Source organism: Astatotilapia calliptera, chromosome 14 (genome assembly GCF_900246225.1).
Source record: "Astatotilapia calliptera chromosome 14, fAstCal1.2, whole genome shotgun sequence".
Classification (NCBI taxonomy): domain Eukaryota; kingdom Metazoa; phylum Chordata; class Actinopteri; order Cichliformes; family Cichlidae; genus Astatotilapia; species Astatotilapia calliptera.
The window spans coordinates 36,616,702-36,627,547 of NC_039315.1; the positions used below are offsets into that span (position 1 = coordinate 36,616,702).

Consider the following 10,846-nt stretch of genomic DNA (forward strand, 5'->3'; position numbering starts at 1 on the left):
TTCCAAGAAATAAGATTTAAGATTCTGCATTTAAAGTGTCAACAGTGGCTAAGGACAATCCACAGAAAGATCTGGATGATCTACTCTGAGCTACAGTCATGTACCAGAACATTAGACAAATCCTCAGGTCTTAAATGAGATAAACACGACTTTATGAACAATGACCAAAGCTTATGTATTACACATTACTTTGACTCTTTAGGTACAGATGTGTGTACCTATGTTTGTAGTTTATAGATCCAACAACAGGAGTCGATGCTCTTTCAATGTAACACATTTGTCAACCATAGAAGAAGACGGGGCATCAAGTACATCCGGGTAATATTATAGTCGGAGCTTATGAATGCAGTGGTCATAGAAGTTTGGTAAGAACACTGAGGAGAGTTTGTGATGTTTCGTTCACCCTGACAGCTACAGTAAGCATACCCACGCGTGCTTTATAGTAACAGTGTAGCCTCCGACCTGTGGAAAAGAATGCTTCTGTCAGGGAGTAGCTAGCCTCAGTTAGCAACACTGTTTACATCCAGAGCAGCCAAGCGTAAACCTGGAAGGTCAGGATGAAAGCAATTTCTAAACACCGAGAGCGAAACCTGAATATTTTACTGCCACGTGGAGCTTTTTAATTTTTAATATTGCTACATTGGAATAAGTTTCCAAGTTAGCTGGCTAACTGAGAGTAGTCCTGCTTGATTAACTGGAAACTGAATGATGGACACTGTTTCATGTTTGTGGCTGATAGGTGATCTTTATGGTGTCCACGTCTCTGCTGTATCTGAGGTATTCTTGTATCTCCATTAGGGCTGCCACGATTAGTCAACTAGTCACGATTATGTCGACTATTAAAATCGTCGACGACTAATTTAATAGTCGACGCATCGTTTGAAGCTTTGTAAGATCACAAAGGACGCAGGAATGAGTAGTAGGATTTAAGAGTGTAATAACGGACTGAAACAGAAGATGGCAGCACTGCATGTACAAGGATGCCAGCTGCCGTTAAACCCCGAAGAAGAAGAAGCTGTGTCCCAGAGTTCATAGCGCAGCCCAGCGCAGTTGTCAACAATGGCGGCAGCTAGTTAGTTTTAACTTTACTCTTATTATTCTTTCTGGGTCACAAAATAAACCTTTAACATATTTTCAGGCGAGAATGTAGCTGTGTAAACCTCAAATATCTGCTCAGTTTATCAAGACACCGCATATTTTCAAAAGTGCTCCGACGTTTTCGGAGACGTCTGTTACCCACTAGCTCGTTAGCTAGGCGGGGGCAAGGCTAACTAGAGCCGTGAGAACACCGGACTCCCGGCAAATCGTTTTCAAACCCACCGCCGTCTTTCGCTAGTCAGGTTAAACATATATATAAGTCACTTAGATAACTTAAAAATGTTAGTTTGGCTTTCTTTAGTATTTTATTTGTTCCTGAGTAAATCGGTTTGGCTGAGATTAAAGTTATAGTTTTTGCACAGCTAAAACTGTCAAGCAGACAGCTGATTATCAGAAGTGTGAGACGCTGGAGAATATACTCCGGTGTCCTGTTATATTTTAGATAGCAAGGAGTTTATTAAACTTCACCGAAACAATCTGCAAATTTCATTAAAAATTAATAAACTACCATCTTGTCTTTATTTTTAGTTTCACTTCAAGCTGTAAGCTAATGATAGTTATATAAGAGCAGATGCTGCTGGTGCAATAAGCTGTACTTTTACGTCCAGTGGATGATGATCTGATTAGTCGACTAATCGCAAAAATAATCGGTGACTAGTCGACTATCAAAATAATCGTTTGTGGCAGCCCTAATCTCCATTTGTCAGTATTATTATTTTTAATGTACTTTGAACTACTTTAGCCCAGCTCTCTTTTCCCCAGGGCGCCAAACCTACACAAAACCTCACAAGCTAGCCAGTGTCCTTCTGATCCAGGCCGGTGTTGTGCCAAAAAATGATAGCTCGTATTTAAACTGCTATAAATAACTTGTTGCTCTGTAATATGTGAAACAAATGTCAAATGTATCCCTCATGAATGCTATCAGGTCATCTTGAGGCACAAACAACATTCATGTCACAAGGTAGAAGCTGCAGTCGTTTTTTGGCAGTGACGTTTATATATCCTTAATTTTTCCAGTTAAAAAAAACATCTTGTTGACTTTTAAAATGTCTTTTTCAGAGTATTCTGTTCACTGAAGTCTATTAACCAACATACATAAAGATATTACACATAAAAAACACAGAAACATTTGAAATCAGTTTTTGGCACAACACTGGTGTTGGCATTACTAATGCTTCGTCTGTCTGAAATCACTAACCACATGCCTGTACCAGATTTATGTTTCCAGGCATCTTGTTGGTGTTACTGCTGTTGGGGAATCATCTCTATAAAAGCTTCACAACATTATATTAAAACGCATGTGCTTTCCCCTGCTGACACACACTTAGCCCAGATGTTCTCACATCTGCAGTCTACACATAAGAGTCCGTTTTTATTTTTACCAACAGCTGTTTAACCAGGAAGGGATGCCACCTTTAGCTGGAGCCGAGTTGGTCCACACTCCATTGCAGCTGTATCGATACCTGCTCAGGTGCTGCAGGCAGTTACCTTCCACAGCAATGCAACAACACTATCGACATGCCATAAGACAGGTGAGGTCATTTTATGCACCGATCAATGACAAGCAAAATGTTTTCCAAGTGAAACTGTGACGGTAACTTTAATACCTTTTGGACTCTTGTGTGACAAGACTAACTGAGCTACATCACATCTGACACAGAGAAATGGTTTTAAACAGCTCATTGAGAATCAATCTGTGCTCATGAAGTATTCATATAATCCTGCACATAGTGAGGATCGGGAAAACGATGAAAATTGTCTCAATGCAGAATTAGTGAGCCGTCTTTATTAAGCACCAGTTCACAGCAATAGTTATTTTAGGGACCTGGCATTAATAAAGAGAGAACAGTCACATGATCACAGGGTGACAGTGGGGAGGAAGAACGTCACTTTAACAGGAAGAGACCCACCCAACCTGGTGTGTTTTCGGGATAATTCAGTAATCTTTGTATTACTGTAGAGCAGGGGTCCCCAATCCCAGTCCATGAGGGCCGGTGTCCTGCAGGTTTTAGATCTCACCCTGGGTCAACACACCTGAATCACATGATTAGTTCATTACCAGGCATCTGGAGAACTTCGAGACATGTTGAGATGGTCATTTATCCATTTAAATCAGCTGTGATGGATCAAGGACACATCTAAAACCTGCAGGGACACCGGCCCTTGAGGACTGGGATTGGCGACCCCTGCTGTAGAGTCTTGATCTTACAATATAAAGTGCCTTGAGGAGAGTAGCGCTTTATAAATAAAACTGAATTTATGGCCGTGTGATGTGATGAAATATATCAAATGACAAAGCCGATTGTTTCATATTATACTCGACAGTTTATTTTGTATTGTGTGAAATACACCGATAACTGCGATACTTTTGCACCGACAGTAGTCACCACGGCAACACAGAAGGAGCATACAAAACAAATCGAGGGGCTCGTTGCTAGACGAGGGGTTACCTCTGTAACCGAGTCTGACATGGAGCAGAAAACTGTGCCGACCCGGCCCCCTCCACAGACACCCACACCACAGACCTCTGACACCACCTAAGCAAGAATCGCGTGTTTGCGAATGAGAAGCACAAAGAATCCCGAAGATAAATATACATATATGGTTTTGTTCACTGATCAAAACACACAACACGTGACTGTGTGGGGTGTATTTATAATTGTAGCGACTTCCACAGTCGCTAGAGGCCGGGGATGAAGCCTGCCTATTTGCCTGACGCGCTGTCAACTTTACGCAATAATGCGAGAGGTGGAATTGTTTGCTTGTTTATTAAAGTGCTTTGCGATTTTTACAGAGTAGTATCATCGGCTCCTGATTCAAACTCTTACAACATCACAGGCTCTAATATAACGAAGCAAACATGTAGTGCAGCGGTCAACAAAAACTACGGCTACCCAGCCCTCCTCTCTGTCAAAATCAAAACCAGTGAATGACAGACTGACAACGCCCATTTATGTCACCGCTAGCACCCACGTGACTCCCATAACAACCAAACAAATAAAAACCCAGTGATCATCAAAATTCAATACATTCAATTATGGCTCCTACAATAATCATATTTATTTAACTTTTTATTATTTCAATGAAGTAAAAAACGAGCAGTACTTTCAATGTGTTGGTTATATAAACTATTCACTGAATTTACAGAAAATGCCAATATTGTGATTATATCGTTATGGGGATTAGAAATGACTTGTGTCAGGAGATTTGGGTGATGGTGAATACAATTCATCTTTTGTTGACTGTACTGAAAACCCCAGTCTTAGAGTCCATACTGACCACTTTAGACACGTGTGTTGTGTATTTTAAGTCAACAGAAATGTTAAAAATCTGACCATTTTTAAACAGATATAATATAAAATGGAGAAAAGCAACAAAATATCTTAAAAATAACTCGTGCACAGTTCTACAAACAGTTGTTGCAGTGACGTGAAGAGGCCCATCTAACGCTGCCTTCATCGCTAACCTTATTTTCGGTTTCTGTTGTGATGTGATTGGCTGGCAGCAGCAGTAGAACAGTTGAATTGTTAACGAGCCGTTTCCTGTGAAGGAAAACTCCCGACCTTTGACCTTTGTGCTGCACTATTGATTTGTATTATTAGATAGTGCTGACATGTTTATGGTCACCATAACAACCAATAACTGTGACTCATGCACCATTAATGTATCATCATCATCATTACTGCTGAAAGTAGTTTCTGCCAAGATCATAAAGTCTTTGTTTGCTGTTTGTTTCCAGGGTTACAACAGCCACTCAGATGAAGACGACCCTGAGAGGACACAGATGATCATCCAGAGAGCGATTGCAGATGCTGACTGGATTCTTGATAAAGTAAGGATAAAGGAAAGAAGACCTCCAAGGTTACACACATGAACATAAAGCGTAATGTTCATTTCGTTTGTCATTCACAGTATACCAAGAAGAAATGAGCGCGTGTCCACGGCGGTGCATTTTGCAGGGCTGTCCTGGAGTCACACTGGTGAAGGTGCTGTCCCTGTCTGCGAGTGCTCAGGGTGTTATGGTTTTTTTGAGGGATGACTCGCTGTAAATACTGTTCTCAAACTATGCCATTAAATGTGCAATCATGAACTTAGTTGGTTTGTTCCTTGGAGCAAAAGTCGAACAGGAGATGGAAACTGAAACTATTCAGCGAACTACAAAGAGTTCATGGTTTTATGCTTTATATACATATCAATGTCCTCTACAGCCTCTGTGTCTGAATGATGAACACACGTAGTAGTTGGTCCAGTGTTGTCTGAGCATGGCTCCCACCTTAATGCACGTTTAAAACTTTAAATATGTTTACAGCCTACTAAGAAAGGTACTAACGTTCGTACCAGAACTGTGAAAAATGCTACAGTACTTGTTTTTTGTTTGTTTTTCCTTTACTGCCGTAGGTTCCTCAGGCTGCGTATGTAATGATGTAGAAGCAGAACTGAAGGGGACGACATACGACCGACAAGGCTTCTAGATTATCTTCCATGCTGAAGAAGAAGGAGAACATGGAAGATGGCAGCAAGTACAGCTGCTAACATATCGCTGCCCGTACTTGTTAATAGTAAAAGTCTGGTATGGAAGTACTGAAACACACTTTACTACTTTGTTTGAGACAGCTAGCATCAAATCAGCTGTGTTCCTTACTAGAGCTGGGCAGTCAAAAAGGAATCAAAACTGACACTGGGAATCTCTAATCCACCTGATCTTTCCCGTGTCGGTTATTTCAGTTTTTTTAAATTCTGTGTTGTCACGTGACTCTGTGCCTTCTGCAGCATCATGGAGAAAAACAAACAACTGAACGCACAACTTCAAATCTCACGTCTGTTGTTTGGACACGTTTGACTTTAGTAAAGACGACTTCAAACAAAAGGGAGAAAAACATTTCATCATCCAACAACAATACTACTAATCTGTTGCAACGCTTGGAGGACAATCGTGTCACCAATTAAAAATATCCCACCTTTAACAGTTCGCATATTTACAGTACGACCTGACTGCACGGGGTTATGGTGTGTTGTGTGTCGAAATTTAAAGTGAAAAATGAATCTAGTTTGGAAAAAGGCTGGAACGTGACAAAACGTGGGACTAGTGAGTGCTACGGTCAGTGTACTGCACACAGTGGTGATGGACACGTTTGAAAAAGCAGACCGTGTAATATAATGTACTCCTATTGATGGTGTCAACAACAAAATCAATGTTAACCACCTGAAAGAAAATCATTCAAAGTGTACTTTAGCTGTCAGGCTGCCCTTTCAGACTTCCTGGGTTAGATCCTAAAGGCCTGTTTCAGCAGATTTGCAGGTCAATGTGTAGTCGGTGGTTGGACGAATAGAAAAGCTGCTCTCATGTTGCATCAGTGGAGGGTGTCCGATCCAGGATTGCAGGGGAAGCAAAGATATTTCTCTTTTCTTTTAGTAAATGAGGATTTTCAAGTGTTGCTATTTAAGTACTGAAAGAAGAAAAAGAACTGACTCGAGATCAGATTTCAGCCAGTTTGTCACAACCAGGAAGGAGTTTAGGTGACTCCATCCGTGGACCTACAGTATATAAAAGCACACGTGAACTGCCCTCTGCAGTTTTAGGCTTGTGACATGCTTTCTTCCCTATGTGAGGTAAAACAGTGCCAGAATATTTGCATATCACGTAATCTTTATTAACACAATACTTAATTGCACATTGTTAAACTTTGCTCACGCATCTCTTCTACAGCTTGGAGGCAAAGGTGATACTTCTGTGCAACATACAGTATTCAAGTATAACCATTTTTCTCAAATAAATGCTGGATAACAAGGATACACATACAAGAAAACAATGAGAATGTTTCGTATGTACTGGCCTCACCAACCAATGGAATAAAACAAAAACATCCTGATCTGCTCATTTTTCTTGAACTGAAACTTATTTACAGCTACGTGCACATGCAGTATTAATCTCCATTGATACAAAAAGTAATAAAACTAGATATACAGACTAAAGTATAAATAGTATAAATAGGTTCTCTTTGTATAAATAGCTCCATCGTCTTCAGTGTTGGTGTGACATGTTGAGACACTTGATGCCAGCAGAGGTGAGCACGTGAAGCTGCAATGTAAATGCACACACCTGCTGTCCACAGTGGGAAACAGCAGGCAGTCAGTTCACACACAGCACGTCAGAGGAGGAGGCGTCCGTGACGTCAGAGTTTTGGGACTGCTTCGGAAAAGGAGCTGCAGCGGAGTAGTTCTCTGAAAATGGGATAGGCACTGAGGAAAGTCGCAGACTGTTTGGTCTCGGGAGTTCTTACTTCTGGAGAATAAACTGGTCGATGAACTCGTTCTGCTCTGACTCCACTTTGGACAAAGCTTCGTACTCTATACGATATCTGGGACACAACAGAAAACAGCAGACAGACATAAGAAAGGGATACCTGACTATCCTTTACTTACGCCTACCACACATTAGGACAGCACTGGGCCTCCTCCGCTAGCATGTGTATGGAAATGTTTCTACCCTGCACAGAAAATATATATGTTCTCCACACAAGGCCTTTATTTAGGCACACACAAGTACTATTATAATTTTTTTAGGAGTGTTACAATTAAACATTGGAATACAATATAAATGCAATATTGTATAACTGTGTGACAACAACATGGAGCGTGCTGGTCTGATGAAAGCTGGAAAGTTTATGCTACATGTGTTTTTTTCCTATTGTGTTTCACATCCTGTAAAAAAAACAAACAAAAACAAAAACACTAAGGTTTTGGAGAATTGTCATATCCCCGATTATACACATGGGACATCATAGCCTACTGTCCTGCACAGATGGGTGTCTCTACCCACTCTTTTTTTTCCTATATTACCTTTCAAGCTGCACCTTCTTCTCTGCTATGAGAGCCTGAAGCTGCTGCTGCTGGGCCTCTCTTTGCTTTGCTACAGACGTCAGCAGGTTTCTGGCTCCAATGGCCTGAAGGAGAATAACACAGAATCATACCTGATAAAAGTCTCATTCTCATGATCACATATCATACAGACACACTCAGATGTTATAAAGCTTTAGTACACGAGCACTACAACTTCTTTTGCAAGAGCCAATGAAAAGTCTTCAAATATCGAGCTTACCTTCATCTTTTCTGTCTCTGCTTCTTTTGCCAGTTCATCCACGAGCTCAATCAGACCTCCCACTATCTTCTGAAACTGGCCAATTTCTGTAAAGAAGAACACGTGTCTGTAGATGCAGGACCTGCTAATGTTAGGAGAGCAGGTTAAACTAAATGTGATCTGTGCTTACTGTCCACAAACTCTTTGCACTCTTCTTTGAGCTCTGAAGTCTTCTGGCTGACATCAGGCTCCAACACTCGCAGCTTGTTGAGTTCATCAAAATAAAAGCCTGCCTCAGCTAATGGGTCTGTAGCCATGGCCACGGGGCCTGCCACAAAGGAGACAGAAAGAGTGATAGAGGAAGACCGGCATGAGAGAAGTTAAACACGGATAAAACATATAGCTTTGATATCAGCATCCAGAACAAGTCCTTTAACTGCTACTGTAGTTAGCAGGCTTTCCAGCCCGATATAAAATCTTACAGTACAGATGACTTCATCTGGCCCTCATTTACTAACACTGTGTTTGCATCGGTTTTCTTCAGCTTCCTCCCACAGAGACATGCAGTTAGTGGGGTCAGGTTAACTGAATCAAAATTGCCCATAGATGTGACGGTGAGTGCAAATGGCTGTCTGTCTCTGTGTGTTAGCCCTGTGACAGATCAGTGACATATAGAGTCTCACCCTATGGTGCCTAACAACAACAATATAATAACATTATTATATATTATATACATAAGTTATAAAATAATTAGAATAATACTGTCTTTTTGTTCATTATTTGCAGTCTTCCAAAACATCAAAAGTCACAAAATAGATCAAACTGCAGGTAAAGAAACCAACAAACTAAACTGGAAGGTCTAGTGAGGTCACTGTTACGTCTATAGTGCCACAGCACTATCTGTTGAGCCCTGTGCTGTGGTTGTTTCTGCTGCTGCTGACTGAAGGTTTCTGGGAGTTTAGTGTCATCATGTTTGTTCTACTGGCTAACAATCAAAGATATCGCCGCAGGGAAGCCACCTGTTTGAAACCGAAGACCTCAGTTAGCCATGGTCACATGACGTCAGTGTTTCCAACCAGACGTCGGAGCCTTGTTTTTGACTGTATGTCTGGACGTCCAGTCACGTTTAGCCACTAACGGTAACATATGGTCCGTTCATGCAAAATGAACTTTTCGTTGAACTGTGGTCTTCAGTGAGAGACAGGTTCGAAACGAACATTTTACAAGCAGCTCTATTCACGGTCAAATTATCATCAAATAAACACGTACACATAACTACAGGCTTCTCCAGTGCAAGTCATCAGAATCACATTAACATCGGATACAATGGAAACTAACCTTAACTTATTTGAATGTACAAAAACGTTATAAACAGTCTGAGTAAGTAAAACAAAAGAAAGCTGTAGTATTACTCACTATTTCCTGCCAGTCGAAATCACTAACTGTGACACAGGCTAACACTGTTAGCTAGCTTGCTAAAATTAGTTAGCTAATTCAAATAGCTAGTTAGCTAAGCTGCTCACTAACGCTAGTTGGACGCAACACATTAACCCCGTTAAAGCTAATAAACCTACGAGGACAACACGGTTTCATTAACCCCTAATATGATTTAAAAACGCTTGTACGTGTGATTTTACCTCTTCTAACCGCAGTCACAGATGGTTCTCTGTTGTTTGACTATGTGGCAGAGTAACAACCAACCAAAGCTCCTCCTCATCTTCTCGCTGCCAGGGAAACCAAACGCTCCTCCCTGTGTTTGTGTGTGTGCGCGTTTGTTTCCGTAACCTGCCTCATCCAGAGCCCTATACTATGAAGGCACTTCTGTATTTTATAAAAGGTGCTTCCTACAGTCACAACAAAGAGTTAAAACTGAAAAACCAAGGTAAGACCTGTGGGAGGCGTGACAGCTGAATGAAATGGAACGGGACTGGCGTGTACACGAACATTCCAATCCAATGAAGGCAGGGCAGTTTGTCTTGCAATACCTGTTACTGACGGACGAGGGCAGCATTGTGCTTTGCAATTGAAGGCCTGGCCAGCATAAACTCTAGTGATGGGATTTCCGGAGCTTTTTAGAGAACCGGTTCTTTCGGCTCGTCTCAATAAAAAGAGCCGGCTCTTTCGGCTTCCAACCGGCTCTTTCGGCTTCCAACCGGATCTTCAGGTTGTTTTGTTGCTTTAATTAATTAATTATTAACAACAATATAAAATTATGCAAAAAAACACATGGTTTTATTTATATATGTTTATATGTAAATATATACAGTGGCCCCTAGAGACAAAGCACATACAAACTCCAAAAAGCATGTACAAATTCCAAAGCATGTACAAACTCCAAAGCACATTTCTAGCGTTAACTGAACTTCCAAAACAGAGCTACCTAGATCACTTAAATTACACAATTGAAAGCATATGTGTATTGTTTGTGTATTTATACACAAGCACTCATATATATTCAAATAATTTAAAATATGTTCATTTACCTGTTACTACCACACACCAAATCCAGTCGTTTGTACTTCCTGGCTTGTGTAGCCACAAAAGCTCAACTCTGCCCCCTAGCATCCTGGAGCACTTCTGTTGTGTTTTATACGTGTTTTGGAGTTTTTATGTGTTTTGGAGTTTGTACGTGCTTCGGGGTTTGTACATGTTTTGGAGTCTGTACGTGCT

At 40.9% G+C, this 10,846-nt stretch overlaps 2 protein-coding genes across 9 annotated transcripts; one reads left to right on the forward strand and one right to left on the reverse strand.

Moving 5' to 3' along the window:
* Positions 1–254: 254 nt before the first annotated feature.
* lyrm9 (LYR motif containing 9) lies at positions 255–6,968 on the forward strand. Of its 6 annotated transcripts, XR_003274416.1 has the most exons (5): positions 255–318; positions 2,487–2,630; positions 4,838–4,930; positions 5,011–5,084; positions 5,497–6,968. XR_003274416.1 is itself a non-coding variant. In XM_026192072.1 (4 exons), exons 1-4 carry the CDS (start codon positions 256–258, stop codon positions 5,026–5,028), a joined length of 318 nt encoding a protein of 105 aa, XP_026047857.1. In that variant the 5' UTR covers position 255; the 3' UTR covers positions 5,029–5,192. The 6 variants fall into 6 exon arrangements, 5 of the variants coding, with proteins under 5 accessions (XP_026047857.1, XP_026047859.1, XP_026047858.1 ...); XM_026192072.1 differs by lacking the exon at positions 5,497–6,968 and having other exon boundaries at positions 5,011–5,192; XM_026192074.1 differs by lacking the exon at positions 5,497–6,968 and having other exon boundaries at positions 308–365; positions 5,011–5,192.
* ift20 (intraflagellar transport 20 homolog (Chlamydomonas)) lies at positions 6,728–10,681 on the reverse strand. Of its 3 annotated transcripts, none has more exons than XM_026192071.1 (5): positions 10,660–10,681; positions 8,367–8,504; positions 8,198–8,283; positions 7,939–8,042; positions 6,728–7,457 (listed from the first exon to the last, which is right to left on the reverse strand). In XM_026192071.1, the coding sequence occupies exons 2-5, from the start codon at positions 8,491–8,493 to the stop codon at positions 7,376–7,378; spliced, it is 399 nt and encodes a 132-aa protein (XP_026047856.1). In that variant the 5' UTR covers positions 8,494–8,504; positions 10,660–10,681; the 3' UTR covers positions 6,728–7,375. The 3 variants fall into 3 exon arrangements, with proteins under 3 accessions (XP_026047856.1, XP_026047853.1, XP_026047855.1); XM_026192068.1 differs by lacking the exon at positions 10,660–10,681 and adding an exon at positions 9,814–10,149; XM_026192070.1 differs by lacking the exon at positions 10,660–10,681 and adding an exon at positions 9,593–9,791.
* Between the last annotated feature and the right edge of the window lie 165 nt (positions 10,682–10,846).